General features: G+C 40.0%; 1 protein-coding gene across 2 annotated transcripts in view; it reads left to right on the top strand.

Annotated features, from left to right (window-relative positions):
* Positions 1–12,570, top strand: part of Armc4 (armadillo repeat containing 4) — a 194,176-nt gene extending 181,606 nt beyond the window's left edge. For both annotated transcript variants that reach the window (XM_021150551.2, XM_021150552.1), the window contains one exon: positions 12,329–12,570. In XM_021150551.2, the coding sequence (XP_021006210.1) occupies positions 12,329–12,442 (114 nt within the window). In that variant the 3' untranslated portion in view covers positions 12,443–12,570. The remainder of the gene's footprint in view (positions 1–12,328) is intronic.
* The last annotated feature ends 4,333 nt before the right edge of the window (positions 12,571–16,903 follow it).

Raw genomic sequence — 16,903 nt, 5'->3', positions numbered from 1 at the left:
TAGTGGAGCATGTGTCCTTATTACCAGTTGGAACATCTTCTGGATATATGCCCAGGAAAGGTATTGCTGGATCTTCTGGTAGTACTATGTCCAGTTTTCCCCTCACTGCTTTTAATATTCGTTCTTTTGTGCATTTGGTGTTTTGATTATTATGTGACAGGAGGAATTTCTTTTCTGGTCCAAACTATTTGGAGTCCTGTAGGCTTCTTGTATGTTTATGGGCATCTCTTTCTTTAGGTTGGGGAAGTTTTCTTCTATAATTTTTTGAAGATATTTACTGGCACTTTAGGTTGGAAATCTTCCTTCTCCTCTATACCTATTATCCTTAGGTTTGGTCTTCTCATTTTGTCCTAGATTTCCTGGATGTTTTGGGTTAGGATCTTTTTGCATTTCCCATTTTCTTTTATTGTTGTATCAATGTTTTCTATGTTATCTTCTACACCTGAGATTCTCTCTNCTATGTCTTGTATTCTGTTAGTGATGCTTGCATCAATGACTCCCGACTTCTTTCCTAAGTTTTATTTCCAGAGTTGTCTCCCTTTGTGATTTCTTTATTGTTCCTACTTCCATTCTTAGATCCTATATGATTTTGTTTAATTCTTTCACCTGTTTGGATGTGTTCTCCTGTGTTTCTTTAAGGGAGTTACTTATGTACTTTTTATAGTCCTCTATCATCATCATGATAACTGACATTAGATCCATATCTTCCTTTTCTGTTGTGATGGTTTATCCAGGACTTGCTATGGTGGGAGATTTGGATTCTGATGATGCCAAGTAACCTTGGTTTTTATCTTCTGTTCTTATACTTGCCTCCCATCATCTGATTATCTCAAGTGCTCCCTGCCCTCGATGTATCTGATTGGAGTTTGTCCTTCCTGTAATCTCAGTTGAGTCAGAACTTCTCAGAGTCCAGCTTTCTTTGTGATCCTGTGATTCTGGGATCCTGTGATGCTGAGATTCTGGTGTTTCAGAGTCCTTGGCAGTCAAGCTTACACTGAGGCCTTGAGATCCTGATGTGACCAAGCTCCTGGGATCCTGGGATCCTGGCAGTGTTAGAGTACCTGGAAGTAGTACCTCCTCTGGGGACAGTGGGGCTGTCTGCTGAGTTTGAAACCAAGGTAGACCAGTGCTGATCGGAAGGAATCTGAGTCACTGATCAGGCAGGGTTCCTGTGTCTGCACTCCAGCTCTCCCCAGGAACCTCTTGTTCTGTTGGAACAGATGTTGTGTTCCACTCACCAGTGATCCTAAGATCCTGGGTATGCTAGGGCACCTGTGGGGTGGAGAGTTCTCTGGGGACTGTTGGACTGTCCGCCAAGTTGGGGCCCAAGGTGGCCTGGCCTTTAAGACCCTTCTAACACATGCTTCCAACACTATGATTGGCCTTGACTGTGGACACAGAAGCAGTGGAGCCAACATTTATGGACTGAGCCCAACCAAAAACCATTCCTCTCTGTACATTTTTTGTGTCAGTATCTTGTCCCAGCAACAGAAGTCCAATACAATAGGTCATCATGAAAATTTAGAACATCAGTACAAAGAAACTGAAAAGTTTCTATAATGTTCAACAGAGACAGTGATATCACAGTGAAATGAAATGAACAAAAGTGGACTTCATGGAAATTGTACTGACAAATTCCAAGTGTTGCCTGTGAATGTTTAAAATCCCAACACGTTGCTATTCTTTAAACTCCTATTTATCATGTGCTGATACATTTATTCCAGATTTCATCAGATTATTTCATGCCTCTGTTCACCAACAAGACATCCTTGGAACTAGAGATTAACTAAGAGGAAACTAATTTGAATAAGAATTTAATAATCTATCTTAGTGCAAATCTATATTACAAATCTATCAAATAATCTATAATTATACAAATGTATTATATTTAGCATATCAACTTTCACTTACATCATAGGATCACAAATCTTTTATTTTTGTATTAATTTTCAATATTACTAGATTAAAATTGCTTATTTGGAAAAATACAATAAATCCCTGACAAAGGATTATAATGGTTTGTGTTCTCTCTCTCTCTCTCTCTCTCTCTCTCTCTCTCTCTCTCTCTCTCTCTCTCTCTCTTTCTCTCTCTCTCTCTGTTTTAGGATTTTTAGAAAAGGTTTCACCTGGTAGACCACCAGGCTCACCCTGACCCTAGCCTCTTGAGTGCTAGGGTCAACTGCTCCCAAATTGTAAATTCTTAGTCTTTTTGTTTGACATATTCAAACTCCAGGAAACAGTGACAATGGTATAGTTACCAGCCAGCACTTTTGAGTGCATGGTGGAACACTTACTGTAGTATTTAATCCCCACATCCGCTGTGTTAGGAAAATACCTAACAAATTCTAATCTTATTAACAGCAAAGTCAGTCTTGGAGAATTACCCCAGACCATGTACAGTTAGAAGGTAAAACCAAGCTTTAAACTGAGATTTCACAGTTGAAATTGTCAATTTAAATATGCACAACATAGTATGTGCACTGTTTCCTCCAAGGGAATAAGCCACTGAAATTTAATCTGTGGGATGAAATTCTAAACAATTTTATCCAATTATTCCTTTACATTTTTAGCCAAAATAGTATATGCACAGACACACTTTACACTTGATAGCAGAAAATTTGAGCAGAAACTTGAAGGCATTCTATTTTTTTTTTTTTAGTTTTTTTTTTAGTTTTTTCGAGACAGGGCTTCTCTGTATAGCCCTGGCTGTCCTGGAACTCACGCTGTAGACCAGGCTGGCCTTGAACTCAGAAATCTGCCTGCCTCTGCCTCCCGAGTGCTGGGATTAAAGGCGCGCGCCACCACGCCCGGCAACTTGAAGGCATTCTGATCAACAACACAAGTGGAGCACAGAGGATTTCTATAACCACCTCCTCTACCATGCAGTATGGGGCAGAATCCCTGCCTCCTCACCCTCACCCAGCTGATGAAACCATCCATGGTATTTCTGCAGTCATTGTATCCTGATGCTACTGGCTGCTCTGTGACCTCACAAAAGCTTTCTAATGTGTAGGCATGTGTGTTGGAGGGCAACTGTAATTCCAACACTGGGGAGGCTGTGGCAGGAAAATTTCAAGTTCAAGGCTACCCTGGGCTATATAACAAGACCTTTTTTCAACATCATTGCTCTATGGCTTTTCCCAGGGAGACATTTACCCCAGAAAAGGTAGTGATGGGCGACCAGAGAAATGATTCCATCCAAGTCCAGCATGAGCCAGTGAGTGAACTGAGTTATTTATAAGAGCTTGGGTTGCTCAGTCAGTGGCAGCTGCATCACCAGAAGGGCCATCTCAGTCAGGGTGATGACTCACAAAAGCTGCAACTCTGGGGCTCCCAGCATGACTTGCAGCCCCCTCCACTGTAGGTCAAGAGTTGAGGAGGGACCTTGTGACTGTCTGGGCTTTCTAAATTGTGTAGTTTGATTTGGATTCCTCAGCCCTGAACCTCACTTTTCCCTCTAATTTCAACTGGAGGAAATAACTACATAACATTCATTCTCCCTTACCTCAAAAATATAGAGGAAAGTCCATGAAGGGAATGTATTCAACTGTGAGCAGAATCTGGAAGGGAAGGGCACCAAGCCAACAAAAGTAGCATCGATATCTAGGTCACATTATAAACATGGTTTTAGTCTACTTTCTGTTAGTATAATGAAACATTACAGAGTTATTTATTTTAATAAAAATAGAAAGTTCTTTAATGTCAATAGTATTTCATCAAATGTTTATTCATCAAATGTTATTCATCAATTTCTACATCCCCAAGTCATTATTTTTCTCCTGTACATTGGCAACTGTTGTACTTTCTTTTTGTTATTGTTTTTTGAGACAAGGTCTCATGATATAGCCTGTGCTAGTCTTGAACTTTTGATCATCCTATCTCAGCCTTCCAAACACCAGAATTATAGACATGTATCATCATACCTGGCTCCAAGCTTTGTTTATTTTTAATGAATTGTACCTAGTGTTGGTGAGTATGAAGAGAAAGATTACTTCTTATTCTTCAACAATAATGTTATAGGGCACAAGGTCTCAGGAGAATAGCTTGGCAATATATGATAAATGTATATTATGTCAAATTGTTTGATCCGAGATTTATATTTCTAATAATCCAGATGAAGAAATGATCAGACTCACACACAAAGACATACACATGCACGTGTGCATCCATGCATGTGCACACTCGTGCTCGCGTGCACACACACACACAGAGAGAGAGAGAGAGAGAGAGAGAGAGAGAGAGAGAGGGAGAGAGAGAGAGAGATAGATAATGGTGTTCTTGGCATTTCTTGTTTGTCCTTCTTGAACAGGGGCAGGGTCGCCTAAGATGGTACTGTACTATGGTTTCAAAGTGGTTTGATTGTCTAATTGTGTTTCTCAAAGTCCATCATAATTGAGGTCTTGGTTCCAACAGTGGTACATTGAAAAGCAGGACGTTGGTTGGAGATTCTTGGGTTGTTGCAGTGTGCTTCACAAGAGATTATGGAATGCAGCCTCTCTCTCTCTCTCTCTCACTCTCTCTCTCTCTCTCTCTCTCTCTCTCTCTCTCTCTCTCTCAAGCTCTCTTACATGTATGTACCTGTGCCATGTTGTGGCCACCCAGGAGGGCCTTTTCTTAAAGGAGATAGTGCAGTTATCATGCCCTTGAGCTTCTAATATAATTTGCTGAATTATCCTGCCCCTCAACCATGAATTTTTGTGCCACTACACACTTCAGGTATATATATTACAGACTGAGCAAGCCAGCCTTAGAGTTATGGATTTTCATAATTTTATGTCTTAAAAATATTGAGAGAAAAAGAAAGAAAATGTACACATACATTATGTGTATTATATATTATGTATAACATATATGTGTACAGCCATATGTACTATTTCTGGTCCTCTTCTAAATTTTGTTTCTGTTCAAGTGTCTCCCTCTTGCATATCATGTGTGTGTCAGAGAGAGAGAGAGAGAGAGAGAGAGAGAGAGAGAGAGAGAGAGAGAGAGAGGAGAGAGAGAGAGGAGAGAGACTGGGAAGCAAAACTGGGCTCTTGATCATGCTTGGAAAGTACTTCATCACTGAGCTATATGACTAAGCTGTAGCTTTACTTTCTTTCTCCCTCTCTCGCTCTCTCCCCCTTCTCTTCTTCACTTTCCTCTTTTATAAAACTAATAAAATGTATTTTAAAATATACAACTCAGTATTGACATTTTAAGTCATCAAAATAATTTATAATAGTTAAATGCCTCTTAAGTATACATGATAATTTCTGAAGCTAAAAGTAATATGCACTCAACCAGTATTTAAAATCTATCTGGAACATTAAAGATGATAGAAGTAGGAAAAAAATCTCTTATGAAGTCATTTATGAAAGGAAATTGTGAAAAGTTCCTGATTAGACAAAAACTGTTCCATCTCCAAGGGAGAGTACTCAGTGTAACTGTGACTTCATAGAATGAATTGGGTAGTGTTCCTTCTGTTTCTATTTTGTGGAATAGTTTGAAGAATATTGGTATTAGGTCTTCTTTGAAGGTCTGATAGAATTTTGCACTAAAACCATCTGGTCCTGGGCTTGTTGTTGTTGTTGTTGTTGAGAGACTTTTAATGACTGCTTCTATTTCTTTAGGAGTTATGGGGTTGTTTAGATGGTTTGTCTGATCCTGATTTAACTTTGGTATTTGGTATCTGTCTAGAAAATTGTCCATTTCATCTAGATTTTCCAGTTTTGTTGAGTATAGGCTTTTGGTAGTAGGATCTGATGATTTGTTTAATTTCTTAAGTTTATGTTGTTATATGTTCCTTTTCATTTCTTATTTTATTATTTTGAATACTGTCTCTGTGCCCTCTGGTTAGTCTGGCTAAGGGTTTATCTATCTTGTTGATTTTTCTCAAAGAGTCAGCTCCTGGTTTTATTGACTCATTGTATAGTTCTTTTTGTTTCTATTTGGTTGATTTAGGCCCTGAGTTTGATTATTTCCTGCTGTCTACTCCTCTTGGGTGTATTGGCTTCTTTTTGTTCTAGAGCTTTCAGGTGTGCTGTTAAGCTGCTAGTGTATGCTCTCTCCAGTTTCTTTTTGGAGGCACGGCAGAGTAATTTATAAAGAAAAATTTTGAAGACTGGAAAATTCCATATTGGCAAACAGAATTGAGTGAAGCCCTACTTACTGGTGAGGATATCATATGTTAACACAAAGAATCATAACTCAGATTATTCCTCTTCTCATAAAGCCACAGTCCCATTGGATTAGAGTCCCCCACTTATGGCCCCATTTAGCCTTAATTACCTCCTGCCTCTAAATACCGTGGATTAGATAGACCTTTTTAATGCCTCACCATAAGGATTACATTTCAACATGAGTTTTAGTGCAGACATTCAGTCCATAGTACATGTTATGCTCTTCTGTCAGCTGCAGGAGAGCATACATCAGTGAAGTCCACAGCCCTCAAGCCTCTCTGCACTGGCCAAACAGAAGCAACATTTTGTCCCGAGCTGCAACAGCATATTGTATCTTGAAGCCACTGGTTCGGGTCCAATATCATATGAAATGAATTACCAAGACTCAGAGCCTGGCTGTGGTGGAGCCTCAGCTGGAACAGCAACACAAGCCCAGCCCAGATGAATAGTAGAAAAGCCACTTTGCAGGCAAAGGTAGTCGTTACTCTTTGTGACCTCAACAGGAAAATAGCCAAAGGCTTCTCCACTCAAATCAGCTTTGGAAATGGGATCCTGCTGGAAAAACTCCAAGTTGGGTATGTGCACAGGTACTTCGGATCTCATCCAGCTGTAATTAAAACCCCTATATTTCCAGACTCTGTTCACCCAAACAATGTGGAGTCAAACCACAGAAAAATCTGTTATCATTCAAATGGATCCATATTTTTCATACAACTGAAATGCAGCATAAAGCCGTGAACTGTTAAATATGAAAGTAAAATTGGATGCAGATGCCAATTGGTTCCCAGGCTACCTAAGTCTCACCTTCCAAGAGATGTGAGCCACAGGTCACAGCTGTATGCATACTCAGGGCACAGCCTCAAGATCAAAGCCTTTTACACCATAGGAAGTATTCACAGTCCTCCCTGCCGATCCACAAGCCACCCATTGTGCCCTCCCCATGTCCTTGCTCAGTCCAAGCTGTAAAGTGTTATGTGTTTGAATGATGTTTTAAAGTGCTCTGTGCAATTAAGTTTTAAAAGCAAAGGGGCTGGTTTTCCTTTGGTATATATATGAAACTCCCCATAAACATAAAGTTCTTGGGTGTGTTTGGGGGAGGGATGATTAAATAGAGAAAAGCTCCTGAAAGGAACAAACACTTCAAAAAGTGGAACCCGAGGTGTTTTCCCCTCATAATATTAAAAATGCCTTTATAGTTGGAAAAAAAAGTCGCTAGATCAAACTACATATAGCAAACAGCTATATGGACTCCATGCTCACTCATGCCCAATTTGCATCTGCTCACCTAGGAAACCCCCTGCTTTTTAAGTATAATTGTCACAAAAGATTGCAACCTGCCTTCCCCTGGCTCTGTTCTAGCGATGTGAGAATATGTAGTTAACGGCCGGCTCCAAAGCCAGGATTGGGGCAAAGCTTCTGGCCTGTGGATATTTATCCTATTTTTTAAAGCATTCTTCCAAGGGAGTTTGTTTGTAAAGCTCTTAGAAAAATGAAAACATATTCCAGAGCCTAATTGCAAACTAAGACTTGTACACGGCCCACATTGTTCAGACAGTGGCTTGGGTAGGAACAGGTCCTTGCTTAGTAAAAGTCTGTAAAAGTCTGGGCACAGCCTCAGTGTGTCTTACACAGAAACAAGTAACACTCACAGATAATAAAATACTATTAGGGTACGGGAAAACGGTGGGTTTAGACTGCACAGCTAACTCAAAAGAGTCCTTGGAAGGCCTCTTAGATATCAAATGGCGCTCTCCCTAGTAGTCTGGTCTTTTAAATACCAAGCTGTTTGCATCCTTTGTGGACAGATAATTCTGAACTTGCAAGTCTGTACTCTTGTTTGAGAATGTAGGTAAGAAAAAATGGACAGTGCAGGCTACCTTCATTGGTGAGAAAGAAATCACAGTGCATGGTACATAGCAACTTGGCAGCTAATAAAACCATTCAAATTGTGCAAACATTAGGTCCCTCACAGGTCTGGAGCCAGAGAGTCAAGCAAGGTAAATATAAGGAAGCGTTGCACAGTCCACCACATGTATCACGTTTCCCCTCTTCTTATATCTGTTTTTAGAATGCTTGTACGTGTGTGAGTGTATGTGTGTGTGTGTGTGTGTGTGTGAGCGTGTATGTAGGCTTGTGGTTGGAAGCCCAAGAACAACCTTAGGTCTTGTTCTTCAGGCATTGCCCACTTTGTTTTTGAGACAGAGCCTCTCACTGGACTGAAACTTGCTGAGTGAGTGTAAACCCATCTGTCCCTACCTCCCCCATGCTGGGATTATATTTTCTACTCTTCAAAAATTATAAAAGAAAGATATGGTTCAGGGGACTAAGCTCATATCCTTATGCAAGGCAAACATTTTCCTGACAGAGATATTGCCCAGTCTGTGTGAGACTTTTAAAACAATATCTTATGGAGCTTTGTTAGTCAGTTTTTAGCAAAAATATCAATAAGCATTCTACATGGGATGCAGAGTGAAGCATCACCTTCGATGGAAGAAGTTAGGCAAAGTGATTTCCCTAAAGAGAAAGTCACCTTGGTGCATTGTCAGGTAAAGGGAAAGTTCACTCCGTGTCCCACAAAGTAGGTACCAGCCTGGATAAGAAATAAAACATACAGTGTGTGAATGGACAGAAATTTTCTTCTTGCAAATGGTTACCTGGATGACTCCTATAAGAACCAGTGCTCTGCCAGCTGCCCTAACTCACAGCACTGTGGTTTCCTCAGTGTGCAATTGTGTAACTAATGTCCAGTGTTTGGAAATAAGCACAGCTGATTCTTGGAGAGCTGGAAGGGGGACCACAGAGCCACAACCTGGCCTGAGGGAGGAGAAGTAAATGTGTGTTTGATTCTGACAGGCAACAGATCAAGGGTTTCCTATCCAAGGGAGCCTGGCAAGGAAGCAGAAGCAAATGCCCAGAGAAGCCTGGGTCATCGAATTCAATAGCAGGGCCCTGAAAAAAGTGCTGACCAGAGCCAGATTGACCTCAAGGCCAAAATTCTTTCTTCTTCCTCCCTAATCTACCAGGGCTAGCCTCCAGCAAATCAACAAGTCCTGAAACTGGGTGTGTTGTGGGAATGTGTTATCTTCAGGATGCCTAGTGGTCCAGTCCTGACTGGAAATGAAATCTGCAAAGAGCTGGGTAACTAGGAAACAGCTGAAAGCCTTCTTCTTGGCTTCCCTCTCTCCCTTTCTCCCCCCTCTTCCTCCCTTCCTCTCTCCCTCCCTCCCTCCATCTCTCTCCCTCCCTTTTCCCTCTTACTTTTTTCTTTCTTCCTTCTTTCTTCCTCTTTCTTCCTCCCCCTCCTTCTCCTCACTCCCTCTTTCCCTCCCCCTTCTTCCCTCAATCGTTCCTTCCTTGCCTCTTTCCTTCTCTTTTTTCTTACTCTTCCTTTCTTTCTTTCTTTCTTTCTTTCTTTCTTTCTTTCTTTCTTTCTTTCTTTCTTTTTTTCTTTCTTCCTTCCTTCCTTCCTTCCTTCCTTCCTTCCTTCCTTTTATCTCTCTCCTCCCTTCCCTCTCCCTCTCTCACCTTCCTCCTCTCCCTCTCTCTTCATCTCTTCCTCTCTCTCCTTCCCTTTCTGGGTCCTAGGAATCAAGCTCAGATCATTTGACTTGTGGCAAATGTCTTTACCCTCTGAGTCATATCACAGGCCCAGAAAATGCATGTTTATAAATAAAGATGAAAAACAAAAACAAAACCCGCTAGAAATGGAAAGTATACAGATAGGGAATATCTGATAGAAAACTATTCTAAAGAGAAGGAATTGGATATAGAATATAAACGTAACAGAGGCCTTGAAAAGATGGGAGAGATGTGAAGTGACAGAATTGGAGGGGACAAAACTGTGACAGGGCATACTGTACTGCTGTTGTTTCAAGTGCTGTTCCTAGATAGTGGCTTCTGCAGAGCTCATCTGGCGTATCTAATGACTCTGGCTGCAAGAGAGCATAGGAGACTGAAGACTGAAGATGGGACCTGGACTCTGAGAAGCATGAGGAAGGGAGCAGAATAAAGAAAAAAAAATCATATATGGCTTTGCTTGGACTTAAACAAAGTTCATTTGCCTCCTGCCAAGCTTGAGGGCCATTGGTCACTCAGAGCTGGCTTTGTCACTATTGTGACTTTCATGAGTGGATGTCCTATAAGGAGGCTTCAAAAAAGAGTGACTGCCTGTTGTGGGAAATATTGAAAAAGAACAGTAATATCCCACCCTATGCCGTGTACCAGTGAGCCACATGGCACCAGCTGAGTGCTCTCATCTCAGGAGACTCTTTGACCTGGAGCTCCTGAAATCTCTCCACCCAGCTTGCTAAGTTGCTACTTGCAGGTCATTACCACACCAGCCCCAAAACTACAAAACCCCCATGACCTTTTGTGGTGTACACCTGTCAAACTCACACTTTGCTGTATCTTTCTCTCTGGAACCCAGACGAACCACCGCATAAAGGAAAACACCACACAAACTTAGTTCAAAAACAATGATAACTCAATCTCTGGGTTCAACAACTAGAAAGCTAATCTTGTAAGCCATATTAAATCTAAATCCTCCGATGGTGAATCCTGGCAGATTTGCCTTCTAATCCAGAAGTTGCTAGTAGCTACATCTTGTCCTGTCACACTATTCCCATCCAAAAAGCCCATCTCTCCTGCTTCCTCTCTTCCTCCATCCAACCTGGAAATCCTGCCTACTCACCCAGTGATTGGTCCCTTTATTCATTGGGGGAAGGTTCATAAGAAGTCACCTGAGTACGTGACTCATTCATCGTCCCAGACAACCCCTCCTGGGAAAATGGAATTAGCATCAAAATATAGGTAGCACCAAGACCATTCACAGCACTTCACCCTTTCTGATCTAATAAAAAAAAAAAAAAAACCAAAACTTTTATCCCAAATATAAATTGAGCACAACTATTACCATTTTGTAATTTTTAAAGTACAAGAGAGACCTAACACCCAGTCCATCATGTTTGTCAATAAAATAGAACACTGTCATCTATCCTAACTTAAAAGACTTATAATTCTACACCTGACGTATGTCCTCTCAAATCTGTTCTCTCAAAGTTAAACCGCCTGGGTTGGCTATGAGACTATAAGTAGTCTTTCAACCTCATTGAAATCTGAGAATGACCAACATTATCTGAAGATAGAGGAACCCTAAAACAACTTCCAGAACTGAGACAAGTTGTAGAGACAGCTGCCTACCCACACAGCCCCAGTAAGTCAGGAAGTCGGAGCATCAGTCTTCAGCCTTCTGGCCCAGGATCATCTGACAGACCTTTGAAAAACAGGAATTATTAAGGGCTAGCCTATTCTGTCTCAGCAGAACTAAGCTCTCCTAACCTATAAATTGTGTCCTTTCAAGAACAGTACGGCTCTGCAGGAGAGATAGGCAATTTCTGCTCAGTGGACACCTAGTCACAATGTACCACCTCACCTGGAGGTATAGATGCTCTGTTGCTTCTGTGAATCCATGAATGGGAAGCTGTTAGGAGAAGATTTGTCTCAACAAGTGAACTTAGGAACTTACTTTTCTAGGTGGACTAAACTCAGGGTATTAAATATAGAGGATGTGCTAGGCTGTTGGTCTGTACTGAGAGGTGGGAAAGCCAAAAGGGTGCTGGAGAAATTTCAGAAACAGAGCTATAGCAATAAAGCTGTAAGAACATGTGAGAAATTCTGAACCTGGGTAAGCCTCTCCTTTCACATAAATGGGGTTTTCCACATGAGGGCTGCTTTGGTCTTTGTATGTGTGGATGTGCACATGGCGGGGGGTATGTGTGCACATATGTCCCTGTGTGTGAGTGCAGAGGGCATAGAAGTATACCTGGTGTCCTTTTTCACTACTCTCACCATATTCCCTTCATATAGGATCTCCCACTGAAGCTGAAACTCACCATTCCAATGATGCTACCTGGCTTGCATGTTCCCACATACCTCTACTGTCCACTGCTGGTATTACAGGCTCACAGGGCTATGCCTAGCTTTAACTTGAGTACTGGGCATCCAAACTTGGGTTCTCATGGTTACACAGTAAGCATTCTTACCCACAGAGCTGTCTCCCTAGCCGTTCACTGCTTTTTAAAAAATACATCCTGTTTTAAATTATTTCCATAGTCTAGCTTTATGTCTTTGGATTAATGAGTTTATTCTTTTCTCTCCTTGGTGTTTGACAGCTTCTACTGGATATGGTTGGTTCCCCAGACCAGGATCTCCAGGAAGCAGCTGCTGGCTGTATATCCAATATCCGAAGACTGGCTCTTGCTACAGAAAAGGCTAGATACAACTGAAATGTGAACATACACAAGCTACCAAATGTTCTGACTAAGGATATAACCCTCTCTTGGCCAGGAAGCCAGAGTTGAGAAGCATTTACAACCAGTTCTTCAAACATCCTAAAGAAAAAAAAAATACATGAATTAAAACACAAATGTTTTTTGTTGAAAATTACAAGAATCTTTTTATTCTGTTTAATTAAAAGTATGTAAAACTAATAAATTTGTGATAAAAACAGTAAATTTGTGATAGTTTTCCAAGAATTTGAGGGTATATATATATATATATATATATGATATGATATTTATACTTTAACTACACCTTTACATCTGCCATGGTTTTTATAAATATAGCTGTCCCAGTGTGCAGTTCCAGAGTCACCTATGAGTGTCTTGAGAGCTCCTTTCTGTTAAACTGATCAGCCTGTCCTGTGCTTACAGCCTGGTCTGCTTGATCACTTGCAAGCCACAGGAGAGTTCTGAGGAGATGTGCTGATTTCACAGATGGTTATTAAATAGAATTCAGCACTAAGCAGCTGCTCTTAGCAAGAGCATTCTGAGGTCATCCCCGACTTCTCCCATACCATCAAACACCCAGACAATAATGTGCAACTGTCACCACATGGCGGCATACAAATTGCAAGGACAAGGAGTCCTTTCACTTTGGGACAGACGAGTGTAAACAACGATATGTTTCATTTCCCCCACAGCCAGTCACTAACACTTTTATTGAAATTAATTTATGCTGATGTAAGGATAATATTATTTCACATAAAGTTACTCTGAATTTCTGAACTTATTTCCAGCACATGAAGTACTTTTTAAAAAGTGGTTACAGAGGACTAATCACATTTTATCAGGTTAAGAAACATTTGAACGCACTTAAAAAAAAAAATCACATAACGTAACCTCGGTGTGCTGAAATGTTTGGGAACTAACTGTCTCAACCTTCTAACAGTCACCAGAAAAACAGCTTTTTTGCCTCAGCTGGGAGAGCCAAGGTCTCCCTCAGAGAATGCTTTAGTGAGCAGGCAAGGCTATTTTATTGAAAAAATATTAGGTACTGTATATATTATCCTTTGGAGAAAACCATAAACTTAATTAAATTCAATGTAAATAATTCATACAAAACAAAAAGCCTGCACGGGATGAATAGTAGACCAGTAACAGAGGTTCCAGTTGTGTTTCTTTTTTAAAAAGGTGAGCGCTTCTGTGAAGTTAAGGCTCCATGAAACACTCCCTCTCTCTGCTGCCGTTTGGAGGAGAATGTAAGTGAAAATAATTCAAGGAAGGAGGCAGTGTTAATTCTAAAGATTAACTTTAAAGAGTAAAGTGTGTCTGTCAACTTCCCATACTAGATATTTCTAAAGGTCCCATGCTGGCCACTTTTGTTTGACAACATTAAAAATGCCTAGGCGGTAGGCTGTGTTAGCTACAGGAAATGAATGAGCATTAGATTGTTATTAGAGAGTCCTTGAAAGCTCACCATCGACTTCAGGTCTTACAATATCCCGTGTCACTGATTCCTGGGACTGAAGGAAAGCAAGAAGTAAAACGACCGACCATGAAGGGGACTCGTGAATACTGCCTGGAGGATTGTGTCTCAAGATTCCCCTGGTGTTTCTGCTATTATGGTTAACAAATGCAAAATAAAAGCAACAGCCATCTTAAAAGAAGCTGTGCACTAAGAAATGGATAAAAGCAGCATGAATTTTCTTCTGTATTTTCTAAGTAAAAGTGTCCACTCAAACAACCAGCAATATAGTGACTTTTAGAATAAGATGACGTTGGTCTTAAAGGTCAATTTAGGGCTTATTTTTTGTGAAAGGTTTTACAGAGATTGCTGATCTTACTAAAACAATGTCGAATCCTGCGAAGCACTCTCAGTGTTAGAGGACATGAGTGGGACCAGCGATCACTCCCTTAGTCAGCGAGTATACTTTGTGAGAATACTTATATTTTTCCTCCTATGTGAGGTTTTGTGTGATATTTATTTTGTTCTAGTAAAGGATTTAATTCTTAATGATTTTGATTAGGAGTTTCTTTCTTAGTTTTTATTTTATCTGGAGGTACAGAGAACACAATACACTCTCTGGCTCCTTCAGTTTGGAGGGGTTTAAGGTGGAATTTTAGTTGTATCTTCTTAGGGAAACCTCTCTGAGTGTCGTCCCCTTTGCAGACAGAATTTACTGCTATCAGGATGACTTGCGCTAAAAAGAACTTGTTTCTTTTGAGACATTTTTTGAGTCCTATAAATGGATTGACAGTTCTCTTAGGGCACAACTTTGTGAGTTATGTTTTCTCCCCTGCAGTCTGTTACTGCTGTATCTCTAAAGCATTCACTCAGGACCGAGAGTGATTTAAAATACGTGGGAAATCTATGCCCTTAGGACAGCAATGGTGTTGTTGCTGATGCACAGCAACCGAGAGTTGCAAGTAAGTCTTTTCTTTTTTCTTTACTTATTACATTAGAGCAACAAGATACAATTTCCTGGTCCAAATGGTTTAAGTTGTTTAATTTCACTCCATGAAAATTTAGGGTTAGAATAACGTATGCATATTACTGCAATTCAATGAAAATATTAAGAAAATCATGTATTAAAAAAACTTCATTATTTTGGAGTCAATAAGTGTTCCCAAACTAATGGTCCACATGTACTGAAGTGTAAAAATGGAACACTCTCCCTAAATGAGAATAGGCTAGAAAGCGAGCTGGTTTTATGTGGTGCTACTGTACTCAGGTACAGTGTTAGGTGCTTAAGCTTTTTTATCACATTATTTATTTCATGATGAGGCTATGTGCCTTGGTGGTCAGAATCAACCGCAGAGTCAGTATGCTCTCCCTATCATGTGGGTCTGGGGATTGAACTTGGGTCATTAGGTCTGGATGCACCTTTCCCTGTTGAATCAGTATTTCCCAATATTAAGTTCTTTTGATCTTAATTAATAAGCAGAGGACTTACAAAATAGATTCCCTTAGTGGGAAAGTACATCACAGTGGGAACACCCACTCTGCAGGGGTAACTTTGCAGAGCATGTCAAGATGTTAGAATTCTGTGTACTTTGCTCTGCCACATGGTCCCACCATGATGCTGCTGCTTCCTTCTCACAGGCCAGAATTGATGGGTGAGAGTATCAAAGTCAACTCTTTAAAATTCAATTTTTCCCAGATATTTCTTGTAGTGCTAGAAAGTCAACAAACAAATTATGTTTACAATAACAAAAATGATAGAAAAACTTTGTTTCCTTCTTATTAGAGTTCAATCCCACACTGAAAGTATGTCTTAGAATAATAATCATAAACAAAGTATTTCAAAAACTATTGTTAAATTTCCAAGCAGATTCTGAAGCAGTATATACTTTGAGATGTTTGTGATGTTTGTTTGTTTGTTAAGTCATGACCTGAGGCTATGGATAAAGATGCTTGCGGCCAAGCCTGATTACCCAAGTTTAGTTCCAGGAACCTCCATGGTGGAGGAAGAGAAGTGACTCAAGTTGCCCTTTGACCTCCACATACGCAGTATGGCCTGAATACAAACACAATCAATCATCAATCAATCCATAAATAAGGTTTTTATTTTGTTCTGTTTTACGAGATCTTAGAAATGAGGAAGAGTTGAGGGGTAGAAGGGAGATTAAGAGATGTAATCAGACTATATTATACACATGAACAAAACTGTCAGATAATAAAAAAGAAAAATGTATCATTTTAGTCACAAAGAAAAAAAGACCTGGATTTTATAGCATCCTACATGATAAACATAATTTGTTTCCTGTTTCATTCATCTGGATATTTTAGTTTATGTCACAATGTATACTTATCACTTCTTAAAAATACAAACACTCTCAATTAATATTATTTAGCAACATGCACAGTAGACAAGTTCCATGTGGTACCTGAGGAGGCCAGAAGGCGGTGCTGGCTCCTCTGGAACTGGACTTAAAGGCAGCTGTGGGGAGCCCTGCTTGAGTGATGAGAACTGAGCTGGAATCTCCTGGAAGAGTAGCAAGTGCTCTTAAAAGCTGAGCCATCTCTCCAGCACTTAACACTAAGTCCAAAGGAGATGTCCTGAGCTTACAAATACAATGTACAATATATGCATAATACATGGAATTTTCTGGGGTTTTTTTAGAGTTTTATACATAAGTACTGTATTACATGATTTCTACTTTTATCCCTCCCCTCCAACTCCTCTGATGCCCTCCCGACTCCCTCTCAAATCAATCATTATATAACTATAAATATTACACACTTATTAATAACATACATATAATCTATTACACACACATAAAATCTCATAACTCCATTTAGTGTTGCTTATATGTACATAATGTTAGGGATTGGAAAACCCACTCTAGAAGACTAGTTCTCCTTCTCAAAAGCCATTAATAGCCTTCAAAGAATTGTGATTTTGGAAAAAAAAAAAAAAACAATTGAAATTTTGAAAACAAATTTACCATTTGTGAAATTCTCAA

This window comes from Mus caroli, chromosome 18, assembly GCF_900094665.2.
Source record: "Mus caroli chromosome 18, CAROLI_EIJ_v1.1, whole genome shotgun sequence".
Lineage (NCBI taxonomy): Eukaryota > Metazoa > Chordata > Mammalia > Rodentia > Muridae > Mus > Mus caroli.
The sequence above is the reverse complement of the archived record's forward strand: the minus strand, read 5'-3'. Positions and strand labels throughout refer to the sequence as shown.